Source organism: Coenobita brevimanus, chromosome 8 (genome assembly GCF_032717465.1).
Source record: "Coenobita brevimanus isolate Jiangsu-jjx chromosome 8, ASM3271746v2, whole genome shotgun sequence".
In the NCBI taxonomy this organism is placed as follows: Eukaryota; Metazoa; Arthropoda; class Malacostraca; order Decapoda; family Coenobitidae; genus Coenobita; species Coenobita brevimanus.
Window position 1 is genome coordinate 47,025,130 of NC_136961.1, and position 21,657 is coordinate 47,046,786.

Below are 21,657 nucleotides of genomic sequence, written 5' to 3' on the forward strand. Positions count from 1 at the left end.
TGCAACTTAATACCAAGTAAGCAACTGCAACATACTGCATATTGTGAGATGGGAAATAGTTTTGCTTTTCATGGTGTGTGTGTGTGTGTGTGTGTGTGTGTGTGTGTGTGTGTGTGTAATTCACTGGGTCGGTCAGGATCAGCTGATGGTCGTGATCGTCAGCTTTTACCCTCACGGAAGGGAGCTGAGAGCTCATATAGTCCGATCTAAGGGCAAGGCTGTGACCTTCACACACACACACACACACACACACATCCCCTTGCTCAAAGGGACAGTAACCAACCACTTCGTCAGTGAAACTTTTCGCAACCTGAGCGAGGCGCGAACTCCCGTCCACCAGTTGGCAAGCGAGAGCGTTACCACTGCACCAGTGAGCGGAGTGTGTGTGTGTGTGTGTGTGTGTGTGTGTGTGTGTGTGTGTGTGTGTGTGTGTGTGTGTGTGCCCACGCACAAATTGCAACCAGCGACTTAAAACAGACTATAAGAAGGCATACTGAACTTTTTTTCCAACCACTCACCCTCTCATCTAACACCCTCTACTATACATGTATTTCTTGAATGCAGTCACCCTCAATTACATAAAAAAAAAAAAAAAACTAATGGATGATCTAAAAAAAAATAGCATACCCATAATGTAAAATATGCTCTTTCATCTTGTCATGTAAAAAAAAAATGAGATGAAAATTACACAAAATCCTTCAATTAAACTACCTTCACTAAACTGTTGAGTTACATGGATAGGGATAATCGCACCAAAACCTTAAATTAAAGAAAAATGCACTTAAAGCAAGAACGCTGACATCATGAAAACCATAATAAATCTGTACTCATTTGAAAGCCCAACCCTCTCTCTATTTAGTAAACACACACACACACACACACAAAATCCAGTAATTAGTAGGGATGTAAATAATTACCCTAATTAGCATAAATGGGGACTTATTCGACAGCACACTTCTCCCTATCATCATCATCAACTGTAACTATAGCATTTCCCTTGGATAAGGCATTTCTAACATGCTTTTAGGATATATTGTGAATGTTCAGAAAAGCCAGACAACCCATCTGCATGACACTACTGTTCACAATCACAGTGTACTTCAACATATGATTCACTTGGCTACACCTGCCTTTCACATGATGCTGCTTATTCTCCTGCTCCGTCACTTGAGTATGAATGTACCTAGTCTGAGCATTAAGATCCTTCGTGCAACAGCAGGAGTCAAAGGTTGCAGTAACTATGTTATTACCAAACTTCTGAAAACAGTTTTATGCTCCAGTATAAGGGTCCTCTACTTTACACGCTGCAACGAACTGGTTGGTAGTAGGGCTCACGTATGATTCCCCAGTCTCTCTTTCAGCAGCTGCTTTCCAGTTAGCTCTATGAAAACACAGCTGTTCGTCACCGCGCAGCAAATTTAAAGTAGGGATGAACACAAATCAGCTTTTGTGTGTGTGTGTGTGTGTGTGACCAAGGACCCAAGCCCAAAATGTCCGGGACTTTGGGTGTCTGAGTCTTAATGGGATTACCGTACACAAAAACAATGGGGTTATACTGTACTGTAATTATGAACATGGTGTAGTGTTAAGGGAGGGAGAGAGGAAGGAAGAGTTGATGGTTGGTGGGCCTAGCTGCTCACAGGGTGTTGAGGGGAGATGCAGTGGTAGGAAGTAGAAGAGTTTTGATTGGCTACGGCAGGGAAGGAAGAATTCTAATGCAGAGTTTTCATTGGCCGGCTGCAGAAAGGTGGATGTTCTCTCACTCTACGCTGTTTTCCTCCGACACTATGGTGCCAATATATAGACGAGCCAACATTGCACTCTAAGTCTCCCTGAAAACATTATCATTATTAAATGGCAATGTTGCGATGGGTTTCCCTCCAATACCTGGCTGACCTACCAGACTAGTGCTGCTGTGGCTCTCTGACACAAAGTATTGCCGCCCCTCCTCTCCCCTCTGTCAAGTACAACTTTCACTATTTTGAAGTGTATTGTACTATACAAGTGACTGTTGGATTCTGCTAAGGCACCAGTGAAAGTGTATTGGAAAACTGATTAAACAGTTACTAAACAAGAAGAGTTGATGAAAATGTGTTTACTAAGCTAAATAATCATGCTACAAAGGAACAGTTAACACAAAATATAATTTAGACAACTGTTTCTTCCCAAATGAAGTTTTTCCTTCCTACTAAGAAAAGAAAGTTTTGTTTAGCTCTGTGTGGTGGAGTCATCTGCTAGAATGTCAGTTAAGGAAAATACAGTATGGTGTGCACAGTACAGTAAAGCATGCTTCACATTACTGATGCTTTATCTGTTTTTTGATTATTTTGGGCATTATTGTACAGTATTCTCCAGTAATGTCTTTACATCACCACCACCACCATCACCACAATCAATATGAAATGTGCTTCTGAACAAATAATTACAGTGTACATCACAGTAAACAGAGTTTTTCAATATTAGGAACATCTTTTAGCTGTTTTTCGATGATATATAGTGTTAAGGGTTTTACAATTCAAGTGCTTATACAGTACATGCAAACTCCTATTTACGATACCCCTAGATGAAATACCCCGAAATAGTGAAGGGGGTATAAATACCACCCTACCCCACCTACTGTAAGCCTACTCCCAGTTTTAATATTTTATTTTTTTAAACCAATTTTGATGATACTTTAAACTTAAATTTTGTGTTTAGGTTGATTTATAAACTGTTTTTAGACTTAGATTAATGTGTTTTAGGAATAGGTGGAGTGAACAACATCACTTGCGGTACGGACTCTCGCCCTTCAGATGAGGTACAAAACAGTGTAGACAACTAGGCAACTCAGCAAAGAATATTTTGTGTTTGACCACTGACCTGTCATCTAATGTATCATGGAATATGTAATAATAATTTTAATTAAAAAATAATCATTATGAAAACAGTGTAATATTTCATGCACTTATGAAAACTCTTGACATCGATAAACCATGTGTTAACATTCGGGCTGTTCAAGGGAAAATGCTTTGAATATACAAAGGAATTTCTAAATAAATGTTGGAAAATAAGAGAAAGAAAATAAAGGACCTCAGCAACCATAACAGTAGCGTAAACGATATAATGGGTGGCCGTTGAAAAGGCTAACATGATCGAGCCATCGACAGATAAATCATGTGTTTACCTTCGGGATGTTCAAGGGAAAACGGTTTGAAAATACAAAGAAATTTCTAAATAAATGTTGGAAAGTAAGAGAGAAGAAAATAAAGCAGCTCAGCAACCAGAACAGTGACAAAAAAAGAGGGGCTGTCAAGAAGGCTATCCCAAAAGCACTCTCCATCAAAACATCAACGATTCTCCGTCACAACAATTCGCACCTTGGATGATTCTGCATCATTCATACAGTATATCATTATTATGCATAACAGATTTATTTTTAAATTGTCCCAGGACTGTCTGATGGTGGGATTGTATACAATGCTGCTGCTGCTTCTAGATCGAGTTTGAATACAAGTCGGATATCTCATTCTCCAGTGACCTTGACTGGGTACAAGTGAGACAGGCACTTGTTTTAGGCTTAGGTTAGCTTCTTTTACGGCTGTTAGGCCATTTAGAATGGCTTTAAACTTGTTTTTGGACTCAGTTGGGTGGGTTTGAGACTTGGCTGGGGGGGGGCCATGGCTTAAAAATGCATCCCCTATACATGTTAAATCCATAAAATATTTTTCTCTGCAAGATTCAGAAATATGCCACCAGATGGCAGCAGCTTCAGTGCATGTGCCTGTTTGCACACTCCAACATGTCTTGAGCAACATTCAAGAGAAGAGATCATGACGAATGCGACAATGCATTTGCAGGAGATACGACAAACCGACTTGGGAAAATGTTTCAGGCAGTGGAAAGGACCCTCGGCTACGTGTGTCAAGTCAGAATGGGCCAACTTTGAGGGGGGGATTAGTGTCCTAACTCAACTGGTTAGCTATTTATTTTGTTTAGTGCCTAAGGTCGGATACTTTTTGAACAGACCTCGTACATGCACACACACAAACCTCATAAAGTGAGCATATCCATGTGCCAGGACAGAAAATAATTTATAGGTCGATGCCATCAAAAAGGCGAATATTGGTGTATATACATCTATATCATTCTATATGTTACTACTTAACTAAAAATATAAAGAGCATTACCCAAGTGTGAAGGGCAGTTTGTATGTATCTCCTGTATGAATGTTTGCACCCGGCTTGTATACACCTAATATGGGTGACCAGCTCTACTATGTATGTTCAAGCCAAATTTAATAGGTCCTGAAGGGCAAAAGGTTCATAGGAAATATGTAAATAATAATGAAAACATAAACAACTATGAGGACAAGCTAATACTGATACAGGAAAAAGATGAATGTGTGGCAAGGTTGCCCTAGTGTACTTGTATTGCTCTCTAGTTGTGTGGAGGTCTGTTGCTGAATACAATAAACATACCTTGTTACTAATTATGGAATCTTTGCACATATTCAACACTAATGAGCAGACAAACTACAGCTTGCTAAAACATATTCAAGTATTTGTTAGTTAGTAGTACGATGCCAAACTGTTATGCTCTCCCTCTGCAAATCTGGTTACATATTTATGTGGGTTCAAATTATGTAAGCATCACTGTGAAGATTTTAGGTTATATTCTAGGCAGCATAAGAGACTTCATACCAACTCTTCCTAAGCGATGTATTTTTTCATATCACCTAAACACTACTGTATACTGTGCACATTATTATAATATTATAGGCATATTTTAATATACAAGATTATACCGAGGTGTAAAGTGCAGAATAACTCTCTAAGGAAGAGGTGCTATAAGTTCAAAGCCACTCTGAATATGAATCTTTGTATTCATATTGCATTCACAAATAGTTTACATTCATAAAGCAATTTAATTTTACATGCTACAACAGACCCACGTCATGCAAACTAGTGTGCTAAGTCTGGAGACGAGCAGTTAATGTGTCTATGCATTAGTTAATACTACAAAAAAGTAGCCGTCTCACCTGTCAAAGGACAGTATATCTGAGCTAGTTTTATGGCCTAAAACTGTGTAAACACCAGTGACATAATTCATGCTTCTACCATCAAAGGCATATTTCACAGATATACTGTACTGGGTGCCCAGGGATATATGTGATAACCTTAAGAAAATTATTTTTGGGCTATTTCATAAATGCTACATAAAATATGGGTTAAATTCTCAGCAGCTGCAGAGCTACGATTATTAATGACCTTAAGGGCAAATATGGTCTTGCTCCGTGATTAATAAGACCATCCGTAACTCTAGCTCTAATGGGTGAGAATTGAACTCTTGCTGATATGGCATTTTATTAGTCAAAAATAGCCTAAGAATAACCTATCATAGTTTTTCACACATTTCCTGGGGACTCTGTATTTCTCGTCTCCTGTCTAGTATAATCTTTAGCCCAATGAGGTCAGGGAAATCTTTTTAATTTCGCTCTTGCAATCTCCTGATGACTAAACCCAGCTTAGGAAAGAATTCAAACTACATGCAGGCTTACTATGTCCTATCAATATAAGAAGTCCCTAAGCAGAATAAAACTGCATTATAGTAGCAAGAATAAATTATAAAAAAAGGGTGGGGGAAATCATTGAGACTCAAAGACTTAGCTATAAAAAAATGATACATAGGCGACAATGCAGAATACATACAAATGGAAACATGTAAAAGAAAATGAGACAATACAGCCAGTTCTCACAAATATGACTTTATTCCTATTAAGTCCACAATGAATTTACAAAAGACAACTGACCGAAATTTCAGAGCTACCTATCAAATGGAGCTGCCAATTTTTTCCCAGTTCACAATATCAACTAGTGGTAGGTGATGGCGACCATCATCCACTCACTTGATGTGCTGCCTACTTCTTCCTTAGCCTTTATCATTCCGTTTCTGTGCCTGCCCTCCTCTCTTCCTATTTCTCCCATCTTTCCTGTCACTTCTTAATGCTTTTCCTTCCTTCACAGGTGGCTTTACACTGAGTGACAAGCCAAATGGTTTCCTGTAAGTTAAGAAACCATTTACAAAAATGGGTGGTAACCATATAACCAAACCATACACGTTCCCTACATGTCAACAAGTGGGTTGGTGCCCCTCCCCATAAAACAAATAATTCAAAGTCAAATCTCCACCCCTTACGGGATTATGGCATCTGGCAATAGATAGATAGACAGACAATATCAACTGTATTTAAGTTCCAATTTTTAAAATCAACATCATCCAACCCTACATTGACCCATGAGGAGCACTGGAGCCCGGGGCTGGGCAAGTTGGCCCTGACATTTAAGATGAGAGTGACCAGCCTCACTTATCCCTGAAGGGCATTATGTGCAATAAACCCCAACCACCCCTTGGATATAAACCTTCGTTGGCTCAATCCGACTAGAGAGCTGTAATTGCCTACTAAACCACCAAGCGCCAAAATCTGGTTATATGGTTACCACCCAGCGTAGTAGATGGATTCCTGGTGTACAGGAAGCCATTTGGCATGTCACTCAGTGTAAAGTCACCCACAAGCAGATGGAAGAGGAAAGAATGAAGGAAAGAAAGACAGAAGAGGGAGTGTAAAGTCACCCGTAGGCAGAAGAAAAAAACAAAAAACAAAAAGAAGAAAAAAAAAACAGAAGAGGGTAGAAGGAAAGAAGAATAGTGGAGAGGAAAGGGCAGATACCCAAGAGTAGCACTAAACTGAGTGGATTGCGAATGCCCCCACCTACCACCTGAATTTTTAATTCCCTTGCTTATATCACAGACTGCATGTATGGAAGAGGAATATGATCAAAGTAAGCCACAAACACATCGCCTCCAAGTCGCCCTGTCCTCTGCAATTTCACTGCCCTGCTCCCAGCTCACACCCCCTCTCTCATATACCTCTCCACTTCGTCCCTCCATCTCATAGCATTTTTCAAAAGAAGTTAGTTTACAAACAAAATGTTAAAAGTTTATATAATATATAGCCTATACAGTATATATGGATGTGTGTGTGTGTGTATGTGTGTGTATATATATATATATATATATATATATATAAAATGGAAAAAAAAAAAAAAATCCAGAGTAGCTGCCATAGTGACGAAGTGCCTATGCAGTCTAAGGTCAACCAAACTAGATCAAGCTGGACTCACTACAGTGTTGATTTTATCATTTCTTGTTCTGTGATTCTGTCCCCATGGACACTTACTGATGAAATTTAATCTCAACTATCAAAACCAGGATTGTGGGATAACAAATAATAGCATGGATAGACTGATTACTCATGGGGAAGCTACACTGATGGATGGATGTACATATACATAATGATGATAATGGAATTCCAGTTTTCCGAAAAATTCAAGTTTACAAAAGCCTTATAATATCAACTGTCTTCAGTGTGGGAAAATGCACTGTACCACATCTTATTTACCTACTTCACTCCATTTTATCTTTGCTAAAACTCTTACTTCCTCTTACAGCTTTATATTCAGGCAGGGACAACAGCTGTAACATAACACAATAATGCATACATTGCACAATATGATGACCTGCCATACTTCCAAGATACCCACTTCTAGTTTGATCAAAGGACAGACACTCTCAGAACTCACCTTTTAAGGTGATGTGCAGATGTAAAAATACACAATATTACAACAACGAGAGCAAGAGTATCTTGTTTTACAGCACTAACAGCACAGATATATAAATTATTATATGAAAGTTACTTAGGCATCTGTTAACTGAATGCAGCCTGCTGCTGCTGATCTCTCTCTCCTGCCCCTTTCATTAAAGGTACTCTATTAGCTGCAAGTTGCTGTCTACAAGATCACTCTCTCTCTCTCTCACATATTAAGAGTACAGTATTGGTTTGCTTTATTAGCTCCTATACCGCTGTTATACAGAACAGTTTCAAATAAGTTATTTATAAAGGCTCCAACATGCTTGCATGCGTTGCCCTTGGTTGCCTAATGGTGGTACTCCATGATGCCAAATCTCTTGCAGTCTCCATATTCAGTTCATTATCCCTGAGGTCATACCCTATGACCTCACCCCAGGTATTTTTTAGTCTGTTTCTTTAACCCCTACCTTCATTATGATCACATCTCTCACCCTCTGCACCCAGTTGTCATCTTCCAACCTCTCCACATGCCCTAACCATCTCAATCTACCCATCACAACATAAATACATTTAAGCCCATCCTTCCTCTCATCTCCTCATTCGCAATCCTACCCTCTCCCCACGCCTCTCACTGAAGGATGCACTACACAACCAAATGATCATTATCACCTCTATGTTTGGGCCTAAGAATATTCTCTTCCTTTACTGCCCAGGTTTCACTACCATACAGCATTAAACTCATAACACATGCTGCATACAAGGACTTCTGAGGACAGATGGAGAGCCCTCTCAATGTCAGGAGGGGCAACAGCTCCCTGAACTTCTTCCAACTACCCCTTCTACAGTACACAATATACAATATGTCAGGTATGCCTTACCTCAGTGGAGCAGTTTTCTTCAACCCATAATTGAGGTGCATCCTGTAACTACTAATGAAAAAAAAAAGTGCAGAAACTTAACAGACTTTAACAAGACATTACTGTCAGTTTCCCTCTAACTACTAACAGCACTGTTTTGGGCTTCAATGCAACCAATCAATGCTGCAAGTGCACAAACCTTGATAAATTAGTAAGCTAGCAAAACACTAAATAATAGATACCACCATCTGCCCCAGTAAGAGAAGAAACGGACAAGATTTACTTTATGGCCTCATTTTGGGGGGTGGGTTTTTAATTTTCACCACCCTTTTTTCCCCTTATGTGGGTTGATTTGGTGTAGGTAATCAGAAACATATTTTTAGAAAGTAAACTAACCCCATCTATACCATATAATATATTATGAGGGGGGGCCCGAGACATTTAGGTTCGGGATGTAGGGCACCACTGCTTTAGTGCATGGCAAAGCAGTGTGACATCTATGCTTTATAATCCCTGTAAGTATGGTTACATGGGGTTAGTTTTATTTCCAACACATTTCCGACCAGTTACATCAAATCAACGTAAAGTGGTCCCTCGCATTTAGCGTGTTTCAAGTTAGTGATTTTCACGTCTAGGGATAGGTTAGAAAAGGTACCAGTCTCACGCATTTAGCGACTGTCTTACGTGTTTAGTGATGGGGGGTGTGACATCACATCATGCCCGTGACGTAGTCCCATAATGTCTTGCACATCCGCCACCAGACTGCCATTGTTATCACTGTTGTGAGTGTCTGGAGACCTTGGGTGCTTTTTTTTCTCTCTCAGTGCCAAGCATTTGGCATTTTTCGCTGGTGAGTAGATGTATAACCATACAGTACTGTATCTATAATGTACTGCTAATACACTGTGTTTCATTTTCAGCACTTAAAGTACGCAACTGGGGGTCAAAAGGATGACTTGGAGGATAAGCACAAACTAAATATTTTTCCCATACAAGTACACTTCGCATCAGGGTTGGCAGTGATTATATCAAATTGATTCAATTAAATCACTGATTTTTTTTTTGTATAAAAAATATATATATATATACATATATATATATATTATCTGATTTTGTAACTAAATGTTAAAAATAAAATCTGAAAGTTTATAAAAGTTGTGTATAACTTTGTGTTGGCATTCATTTATTCAGATACTTAAGCATTATGCTAGCAGATTTTGGAGAATGATGCCATTAGAAATTGCTACACTGTATGACAAAAAATATTTTTACGTTTGTGTAACCAAGTATTGAAGTTATTTGTACATCTGAAATAATGAGCCATAAATCAAAAACCAAAGCCATAAGACTAGGCAGGCTATGCTTGGTCACTTAAGGCCATGTCATCATAATATCAGCTTAAGATTTTTCTGTGTGGCAATACAATCAGCTCTGGAATATGCTGTCTTGATAACTACTGGCAACTTAGTCTTAACCAGTAGTGTACAGACAGGACTTGAACAGGTATGTATCTGGATTCTGGGAAGTAGCTTTCAGCCTGAACCATCAGTGGATACACAGGACATGAAGTCCTGTATTCAGGATACTGCTTTTGAAATATTAGCTATATAATAAACAGAAAAATCAAATAAATAATTATCAAATACATAAAAAATCAGATTTTTTTTTTACCTTTTTAAAGTGAAGAAAATCACCAACCCTGCTTCGCATTTAGCGATGGTTTCATCAGACTAATTAAATCACTAAACGCCAGGGACCACAGTACATGGAATAATAATAAAAAAAAGTGAAAATGAAAAATTGCCTGGAAAGAGGAGGCCGTAAAGGAAATAATGGCCGGAGACAAAACTACAGCAGAGGAAGAGCACCAACCAGACACACGATCCATGCTACCTTCTGCCTCTTCCAGTGGACGCTTCTGCCCTGTTGGCTGGATCTTAGCAGCAATCTGTTGATAAACAAACACAAGAAAACTACATTATACCACAGTTTCTACTGACAAAATTATAAAGAACAAACCAATGAAGAAATTCATCACCAAATGTTGTGATGTCCAGATGCTCCCCTCCTACGTAACTAAATGGATTTCAGAGCTAGTTCATAACGTGAGAACTGATTAAGACAAAATTCACTAAGACACCAAGGCCAAAAATGTACAAACCACTAGTAAACTCGAGTAGAAACGGAAGACCAATGATCTAACAACTGCTTCAAATAAATTTTACAAATAATACGGTATCACTGTCATTCAGTCCTGCTTTGTAAACATCACTGAAATAATAACTTGAACCTTTTAAACTTCCATCCTTACTCATCACATTACTCAAGTATTTAAATGCACTCAAATTTTCCATTTCCTCCTCATCCACACTCACCATACATTCACTGACTTCCTCTTGAAGACCATAACTTTACTCTTCCCTACATTGACCTTTAGATTCCACTTCATACACACACTCCCAAACTCATCCACCATGCCTTGCAACTCCCCTTCATCTTCACTGAACAATACAGTAACATCTGCAAAACATACAACAGTACAGGGAGTTTCCAAACACTGCCCTCTTTCATTAGGGCTGTTCCAACTTCCATTGAACTACCTTGTATCTCTTATTATCCCACCCATATACAGACTGAACAACCATGGAGATATAACGCACATACTGTATATTCTTCACTTTAACACCGTGCATGTGGGTGAGAACACAGACTCCAAACCTGGCACCTTTAAAGCAAGCCATAAAGCTACCAAACAGACTGCTGACCTGCAAATCACTTACTTGTTTATTTACAGTTTGAAAACTACAGAAAACATTTCTTATACTAGAGAGCACATACCTCTATCAATGCCAACAGAAAGGATCCAGATCCTCCCCAACATCAATTCTATCTTGGTTCATGGATCACCTTTCCATGTAATTTCATTGAAATTCATTGAGAAACTTTAGTGATATTGTGCAGGATACCCAGGATCCAGATCCACCAACAATTTTAATTATTCTTCCATGACCTATGGACCACCCATCCACAAAATTTCATCAAATTCTAACTCTTTGAGTAATCCGGCTAATAGAAAGGAAGGCAAACAGACAAACACACAAACCAACGTGGGGTAAAACAACCTCCTTGGCTGAGGTAACAAACAAGAATCTCTCACTTTAATGTTTTGGTTGACGATGCCACAGATTTGTTTTAACATCTTCTGATCAACAATACACAACTTTTTGGTGATATATATATATATATTTTTAAATAGCGCCAAAGTGAAAATAAGCAAGTGGTATGCATGCAGTGACCTCTTCGTAACCGTTGGGAATGCATAATACACATACCCTGCAAAAGGTGAACCAAAATATAATTGGTATCCCCTCAAAATGGTCATGGCTGTTAAAATCTACCAATCTGATTGCCTAAAAACCCTTTGCAGGTCCTCCACATCATAAGACATTAAAAATCAACATGTCTAAAGTTTATTTCAAGACAACAAGGTGTAAATTCACCCAAAAATACACCTATAACTAGCATATTCGGAGGTGGGTTATTAACTTACATAAAACCATAACCACAAAAATGGAGGAACAACTGTGCAAAATATTACATCACTGCACAACACATACAGCAAGACCTCACTATAACGGACTAATTAGGACCCAAACCATTCCAAAAAATGCGAAATTCCGATAAAAGCGACATCCAGACTTCCCCCTGCTAATCCGGACTTTTTCCAATATATCAGACATTAGTCCGGATTGCACGAATGGTTTTTACACTGTTTTGACTACCACTGAGGTACTAAACTGTGTTATAACTTCGCTACATTAATCAAATGGTATAAATATTTATTATAATACTATACTGTACACTGATAAACATGTCTTATATTTACCTTATTGTGGTGAAAATAGCCGTAGTGGTCAGGCAGTCCGGACTACTTCTGGCTTTATCGGACTTTTTCCGATATATAGGAATTTAGTCTGGTAGCTCCTCGAGTCCGATAAGAGCGAATTCCGGTCTACTGAAGTCCGTCATATCAAGGTTTTACTGTAGTACAGTATCTACCATTGCCCTATACCATCTAAATTAGCCAACCACATTTTCAATAAATGCAAGAAATATCCCAAGTTTAAAAAGTAAAATGGTTAAAACAGAATACAAAATTTTATTTGTTAAAATTGCCCTGTAAGAAATGTATACTTCCAGGCGTTGGCAGCCCATGTCCCGCAGGTCTGACCAGGCCCGTAAACCTAATCTGACTGGCCCGCCAATGTGCTCCACAAATTCATAAAAATATTACTGTTTTTTACCTACTCAATATGAGAAAAAACAGTAAGTTTTGATGGCTGTTACTCCCTATGGCAAACACTATACGGAACTTTTTTTTTTTTTTTTTTTTTTTTTTTTTTTTTGAGACAAAGATGCACTTCACAGGTTTGTAATGACTGGCAGAATGCAACAGGTCCATATAACATTTATTAACCCAAATTTTCCCCTCAGATACATGTTGCCAATTAATAATGCTAATGAGCAGAGAGATTATGAAGTAATGTTGCATTCAGCCAATCATCAACAATCTGTCAAGTGCATCTATGCCTCAAAAAAAATAATAATAATAGTAATAATAATAATAATAAAAATAAATAAATATATGAGTACCTGTATAATTTAGTTTCCCAGAAAGTGATTCATACTTGAATGGAATACTGTATTATCATTTATGTATGAAAAATAAAAATAAAATGTACTTTTTTTTATTCACCAACAGCAATGACAACAGACTATACCATACGTACAGTTTTATATGTTTCTCAGCCTTCGGCCTAAGCATCTCATGGTCAAGAGACTCCTGGGGCCTAAATGTCTTATGGCCTAAACTCCAAACAACCAAAAGTTCTAACGGCCGAAAATAATACGGCCTAATGGTCCCAAACTCCAGTAAGGGGTGGCCATGTGTCTATTAGTTAGTTGCTTTACAAGGAGAGGCACTAACCCTCTGCTAACCCACTTGTTGATATGTAGGGAAACATTGTGTGTTGGTTATATGGTTAACAACCAGTGTTCTAAATGGTTTCCTGGCTTACATAAAACCATTTGGCTTGTCATTCAAGATAAAGCGATATAAAGTGGAAAGAAGAGTAGGAAAAAAGTGACAGGAAAGATGGAAGAAACAGGATGAGGGCAAACAAAGAAAATGAATGATAAAGGTGAAGGAAGAAGTAGGCAGCACCACATCAAGTGACTGGATGATGGTCACCACCACCTACCACTTTTTGAACAATTAAAATAATCTGTACGCAGACTTCGTGTTTTTATAAGAATAAGAATACTCACAGCAAATGGTGTATCAATATTACCATATTAAATCAAAGCATACACCCATATATTTATTTATCATAAATATGAAAAAGTGAAACCACTGAGGGTGAAACTGTGCTTGGGGCAAAACAAACTGGATTCCCCAATGGGATTGTTAGATTTGCCCTACAATATTTCTCTGGCCTGGTGCTGTACTATTACTCATAACAAAATTGGTCAATACCAAACCAAATCCACTGGGGTCGTGTTCTGAATAATTTCCCACACACATATTAAATATATCTTAAATTACTCATGCAGCTTCCATTAACAGAAAGCTATCACAGACCTATCCTATTAGGGATATAGTACCTTTTCAGACCACTAACCCAAAAACTCCGGCACCGAGAGAATCACAAAGATGGCTAATAAACCGGCAAACCGACAGGCTTAAAAAAAAAAAAAAAAAAATGGAACGCTGACTCGATACTTCCGTTGCCGACCCCACCCCCACCCCCGCCGTCTCTCTCCCCATCATTGCCATTACACCAGGCACACTTCATTATCTCCTACAAAATTGGCACCACCTAAACTGCTTCTACTCAGCCAAAATACCGAGGTAAAGGGTAAACGTGAGGTACACTGAGGTATAGTAAGGGGAACCACGCGGCCGACGCCATTACCTTGCCAGCGGCCTGAGGTGTTTACCGCCCGTGACGTCACTCCTGCCCTCTCCTTCACCCTCTTCTCATAACCTCAGTTCTCCATTACCCCCTTATTTATTGCCACAGTCTACTTACAGCCACCAACTGCCTAACTGCCTGGGCGAAATACCAGAGAAAAATCGATGAAATTCCGCATCGGTAGACAAAGTTACGTCTTTCAACTTGGAGGGAACTCGCTCCACAAACATGCACTATCTCACTACTTACTTAACATTATCGACTATAAATTCCTCACATAAATGTTGGAGGTAGCTTATTTATAACAAGTACCTGTCTAGCACGCTGTACTGCGTCGGCAAAAGCAGAACTTTGAGCAAAATTACTTGTATTAGGTCCTGCCGCTGCTGCCATCATGGACGACGGCGCTTGCCTGTGTTCTTCGCTGCTAGATGTAAACTGATTTGAAAATATTGGTACTCTAATTTTTTAGATATCGTGGGTAAAATGATAATACTAAAATTAACTAATAGGATGTTATCCTCTAATTGTTAATCCATAAATGTGCAAATAAAATGGCGATTAAATTATAATAAACAAAATATATATTAAGCCAGTTCCAACATTATCTAATATATTGTGAGAAAACGAGTAAGTGGTTGGGTAAACTATATGAAAAATATCACAGTCCCCGTGAGCTGCATTTCACCCTTATATTACTGTACCCTTAAACTATATTTTACGTTTACATGATTGTACCCTTGAACTATATTTCACCCTTACATTACAGTGCCCGTGAAATGAATTTCACCCTTATATTCCAGTACCTGTGAACTCTATTTCGCCCATACATTACAGTATGATGAGTTTCAAGATGCTATTCTGATTAAGAAACGCACTCCATCAACCACTGAATTACAAGGATGGATCACTGAGCTCTATAATATTATAGAGCTCTGTGGGACAGATCCAGTGGAGAGAGTGAAAAACTTCCCAGTACTGTAGCGTACAATGTATGTTCAGGGAAAAAACAAAAAAAAAAATGGCTGGAATCCTGTAAATAAGTTACCCCTCTCAGATATTAACGAGTCAGACTCAAGATTTGTTGATTTTGAGATGCTTGGACACTTTTCGTTTAAAATATTATGGGACATAGGCAGAAGGGATAGCCGTCTAATTGCATACATAACTGAGATTATTGGTTAACTCTTGCATTAAAGACCGTGACAGAAAATGTAGTCCTATCAGCACACTGTTTCCCTGCAGTAATAAAAGCTACCGGTAGGCTATATGTTTATGTGCACACACACAAAACCGTAAAGATCTTACGAAGCTTTCGTCGAGGTAATGTTTAAAATTTTATTTTACATCACCGGAGAGAAAGTAATATAGGTTAAGAAAATGATCAAACATCTTTGAAGTCGTGTTTCATTTGCCTTCATCTTTACTCATTTTCGTTTACCTTGTTACAAACTATAAACTTTGATTTAAAAACTTAACATTGTTGTTAGGTGGCTGGGTCATACCTATGGGTCTTGTAGGGGTCATAGAAAGAGTAGCATAAATCACACCAGTTCCTAAGCGATTTATTTAGCACTGAAATTCTTTTGTAGGCCTATTCGATCCATACCATTCTAACATCGACATAGTTTGAATAAAAAACGATACAAGAGGATACTGCGGTGTAATGTGCAGAGTAAATAATTAAGGAAGAGTTGCCACCAAATCACCAAAGCTACAATACAACCAATAGACCGAGTAGGTTGGACTTGAAAAAAAAAAAAAAAAAAAAAAAGGGGAAGAACACCTCGTTTCTTAAGACCACGCTTCTATATATATATATATATATATATATATATATATATATATATATTCTTTATTATAGATATAAATGTTCTTTATGCCCGCTCCTTCAGCCTTATTACTAGTGCTAGGGCTAACTGTTTGACCTTGAGTGATAGAGCCCCACGGTCATGCGTACCAGCCAATTGACCTTGCATTTTTTTTTTTTTTTTATCTTCTGAATTCCCTTACTCTCTCTCTCTCTCTCTCTCTCTCTATGATTTTAGCTGTATCCCATCTAAACACTTCGCTGCCGTAAGAGCAAACCACGTCAGCTTTGAATGGACATTTTAGTGCTTCCTATACTTAAAGCAGAGCTCTCACAAATTTTTCAGATAACCTACTTCCTTAGGACTTCTACACAAGATTTTGAGATCCTGATGGTGGTTTGTTTATGTCTCCTCCCTAACTCCTACCTTGATTCTACACTTCACTTCTTTCTGACTAATATACTTTCATTGTGAGTTACTTATCTTCCATGGTGTATCTATCTATCTGTCTATCAGTCCGTCTACCTTGCTATCTATCTATTGCCAGACGCCTTAACTCTGTAAGAGGTGGCCACAAACAAATCGCCTCCACGTCGCTCTGTCCATTATCGTGCGGAAGCCCTCCCTCCAACTCTTCCCCTCTCTCATACATCTCTCCTCTTCATCTTTCCATCCCATCCTTAGTCTCCTCCTCCACCTCACTCATACGCTTTTCTAGTCAGTCTCTCCTCCATCCTCACCATATGACCATCAGAAGCATAACCAAGATTCAAAACATGTGGAGGCCAAGGCTCGTATTCTCGTTGGTTACGGAAGTTCCCTAACACCTTCTCCTTAGCGATTTATTTTGGGATGTGGGTGGTTAATATCCTTTTGTGTGTCATTTTTGCGGAGTATGGCGATTGGAGGGATTCATGTAACACAGAAGAGTAAAGCAAGACATAATAAGTAAAATAAATCGCTTAGGAAAAGGCACTGGGGAGCTTCCTTGACCGACGAGGATACGGGCTCAGGGAGAATTTTATTGTGGGTCTTGAGGCATTTTTTTCAGGCATTTACATGCAATTTTCAGGCATTTTCGACCCTTTTACAATTATCAGGCATTTACAGGCATTTTTTCAGGTATTTTCAGGTATTTTTTCAGGCATTTGGAGGCAATTTTCAGGGATTTTTGACCCTCTTAGAGGCATTTTGAGGCATTTTATAGGGAGCCAGTGCTGACCCTCGGCTTTCAGCCATCATAAGCCCTATCTAGTTGGTGCACCTTGACCCACTAGACAACCAGGCGTCAAGTGGTTGTACAATGGGCCACACACTCACTCACAAGCCTTTCAAGCCACCGGAATCCTGACTCCTCACACATAAAAACCTCTCGCATTTTTTTATTCATTTATTGTCATTTTTCTTATAAAAAAGTGACAACGCATTAAATGAAGGCAACACGTGTGAGAAAGGCCACACATCTAACTAGCTTGGAAGATGTAACGCCTCTTCCTTAGCGATTTATTCTGCATGTCACGTCCTAAAAATCCTCTTGCATATGTACGTAAGATGCTAAAAGTGAAAATAAATCGCTAAGCATAAGGCATTACGAAGGCTCCCATTCCAGCCTAAATAGTCAAAAGTTATAACCCTGTATTCTCGTTGGTAAAGGAAACTCCCTAGCACCACTTCCTCAGCGATTTATTCATTTACTAATTTTAGAATCTGTTGGTTATTATTTTCTACATTACTTTTGCACATTATGGCGATGGTAGAATGATTTAAACAATGAGAAAGACGAAATTGACATAAGGAAAACAAATCGCTTAGGAAGAGGTGTTAGGGAGTTTTATATTTTTCGCCTTATTTTTCGTATCTCTTGCAGTATAGGTAACACTGAGGCAATACATTCGTTTCATAGCTCTTCTTCGTGACTAGCACAATACTCTAGAGCCTAGTGTTAGTCTACTGATACAGATGAGCATTCAGTGACAAGAGAATAAGGCGTTTAGAATATCAATGCGAGGCATATATGGCAGTTAGAATATCAGTGACAAGAGTATAAGGGAATTAGAACATCAGTGACAAGAGTATAAGGGAGTTAGAATATCAGTGACAAGAGTATAAGGCAGTTTGAATATCAGTGACAAGAGTATAAGGCAGTTAGAACATCAGTGACAAGAGTATAAGGGAGTCAGAATATCAGTGACAAGAGTATAAGGCAGTTAGAATATCAGTGACAAGAGTATAAGGTATGTAGAATATCAGTGACAAGAGTATAAGGCATTTAGAACATCAGTGACTAGAGTATAAGGCATTTAGAATATCAGTGACAAGAGTGTAAGGCATTTAGAATATCAGTGACACAAGAGTATAAGGCAGTTAGAATATCAGTGACAAGAGTATAAGGCATTTAGAATATCAGTGACAAGATAAGGCATTTAGAATATCAGTGACAAGAGTATAAGGCGTTTAGAATATCAGTGACAAGAGTATAAGGCGTTTAGAATATCAGTGACAAGAGTATAAGGCAGTTAGAATATCAGTGACACAAGAGTATAAGTCAGTCAGAATATTAGGGACATTAGCACCCACACTGTGTCTCTGGATTATAACAAGCGGTATTTAAAGGTAGATATTTCCGGTCTGATCACGCAGAATCTAAAAACTTGCAGTCACCATCTGGATTTATTTTTATCATCATTGCAGTAAATATCACAGGAATTCTCTCTCTCTCTCTCTCTCTCCGACCGGGGCGTGCTAAACACCAGGCCACCCCAAGGGCACAGGCACTTGTGTTTGTACGAAATTGATTTGACTGCATCCTACTTTCCATAATCAATAACTAGCGTGAACGATCAAATTCTCCTCCCCTCCTTTCTATAATAATATATAGATATTTTTTTTAGATGCGGGAGCTTCTCTAGGGACCAGACTGTCCGTCAGTCACTCATTAACAACTTGCAGATGACAAGGAAAACGGTAAATGCATACTTTTTCGTGGGAAATAAAATATATTTAGATGCCCTGAAGCTCCAGCATCTCGTAATTTTGTCCTTTATTTATCTTATTACAACCACAATTATTATTATCATTACAACTACTTATTATTGTTTGCGAGGGTTGTCTTCCCCTTTCCGATATGGCTTTAGGCTCGTATGTATCCTAAGTGGCTGGACATTTCATAGTACTTTTTCTGCAGCGATTTATTATACACCTCAACATTCACTAGTATATTATTTATATCGCTTTAATATCGGCATAGTTTGCATCATGAACATATAACAGACTACTGCTATGAAATGAAGAGAATAAATCGCTAAAGAAGAGGCGTGACGAAGAACCAATTTAAAATCCTTAGTAATGCAAGGTGGTCCATATGAAACGTTTCTTTCCCACTCCGTCTGGCGATGTCCTGCGTGCTGCGGGTACGGCCCAGTCAACGCTATCAATCTCTTCATTATTTCACTTCCTACGTCCCTTGCCACACCCACGCCCACACCAGTAGACTGAGCCGTATCACATTTGTTCGTGCACAGCCATTTTTTTTTTATCTTAAGTGTTCTTCCATCCTTCCATTTGTTTTAATTTTTTTTCTTGCTATTTAACCCCCTTTGAAAAATATCTCTAAATTAATAAAAATAAATGAGTAAATTAAATGAATAAAATACAAATAAAATCAATAAATAAAACAAATAATAACGAACAAATAAAATTAATACAATAAAAATGAATCAATAAGATAAATAAAATTGTCAAATAAATAAATAAATAAATAAATAAATAAGGACGTTATGTGTACCATTTTGAAACTTAACACCTCCTCCATAGCCATTTATTTTTGGATGTGGATGGTTAAAATTCCTTAGAACGCTATTTATGTTGAGTCTGGCGATACAGGAAGGATTTATGAAACGCAGAATAGGACAATAAGATGCAATAAACAAAAATTAATCGCTTAGGAAAACATGTTAGGGAGCTTCCTTTACCGGTGAGATTACCTGCCTTGGTTTGTTTTGTTAGCTTCTGGTTTGGTTGGTTTGTCAAGAGAGAGAGAGAGAGAGAGAGAGAGAGAGAGAGAGAGAGAGAGAGAGAGAGAGAGAGAGAGGCAACAGCACGGGACAATCTTCAGACACTTGCGGCCAATTCTGAAGTCTCACACTGAAACTCACTGAACATGTGAAACTGTTTTATTAAAAGGCCTCCTTATGGACAGAATTTAAAACTGGTAAATAATCGTCTGAAACAATCAGAGCCGAAACTGAAAAACGCTGAGGCGTTGTGTACTCTGGGTGGAGCAATTGCGGCGTCCACCCGGAAGCCACACCTATTGCCCAGCACCCCGCCGTGGGGAAAGGACCCTGACGAGGCTATAAATTAACACCTGCAGTTCGAAAAATCTCCCTACACCTTAATAATAATAACAATAATCATAATCATAATCATAATAATAATAATAAAATGGCCGACACCTGGAATGAAGCCTTAATATCACCTGTAATTATCGGACTAGACTCACCTGACCGTATTCTAGCTGCATGGGAGACTTCGTAGCACATGTTCGTTTGCGATTTATGTTGACACCTTAGTGATCTTGTTTGTCACAGATCTCTCTCTCTCTCTCTCTCTCATACCTATACAAAATGCATCAGTAACATACATTTTTTTAGGTTAAGCATTAGGTGAGAGAGAGAGAGAGAGAGAGAGAGAGAGAGAGAGAGAGAGAGAGAGAGAGAGAAACGTCACTGCGGTGAAGGGTTAAGGAATAATATCCAGAATAATCAGAATAAACTGCGGAGAGACATACTTTACGAAATCTTGGGGTCAGTAAGATTGCAAAGATCTACCGCCCATATTCTTGTCTGGTAAGGAATCTCCCTAACACCTCTTCCTAAGTGATTTATCTTGCTTATTACACATTACTGTTTTCCTCTGAATTACATAAATCCTTCTAATATCGCCACACTCTGCATAGATGACGTACAAAAGGACATTAACCAGCTGTCTCCAAAAATAAATCGCCCAGGAAGAGGTGCTCAGGGAGCCTCCTTAAGCAACGTGTATGCGGGTCTAAGTGGCTTCGGAGATTTTCCAACACCTTTCCCCAAGCGATTTATTCACTACATAACACCTCACTATTTTCTTGTATTTCGCCAATGTAATCTACGTCCACGTTGAAAAAATACACTTAAAAGAGAATGATAATTGTAATACGCATAATAAATCGCAAAGGAAAAGGTGTTACGGCCGCCAAGACTGTATGTCTTAAACTATTATCTACCACACACACTATAACAATCTCTCTCTCTCTTTCTCTCTCTCTCTCATGCTGCCAGGTGGACCCTGCAGGATAAATAGCTAACGAAGAGGCATTACGAAGACAACTCTCTGCTATCACACACACA

The 21,657-nt window shown here is 38.6% G+C and overlaps 1 protein-coding gene across 10 annotated transcripts in view; it reads right to left on the minus strand.

Annotated features, from left to right (window-relative positions):
- The window catches only part of Psi (P-element somatic inhibitor), a 56,267-nt gene extending 41,401 nt beyond the window's left edge, over positions 1-14,866 (minus strand). For 9 of the 10 annotated variants that reach the window (XM_080277111.1, XM_080277091.1, XM_080277127.1 and 6 more), the window contains exons 1-2: positions 14,772-14,862; positions 10,357-10,432 (exon numbers count right to left, since the gene is read on the minus strand). In XM_080277111.1, the coding sequence (XP_080133237.1) occupies positions 10,357-10,432; positions 14,772-14,855 (160 nt within the window). In that variant the 5' untranslated portion in view covers positions 14,856-14,862. Of the gene's footprint in view, positions 1-10,356; positions 10,433-14,771 lie in introns of all 10 variants that reach the window. The other variant, XM_080277121.1, reaches the window with a different exon arrangement.
- Positions 14,867-21,657: the final 6,791 nt, after the last annotated feature.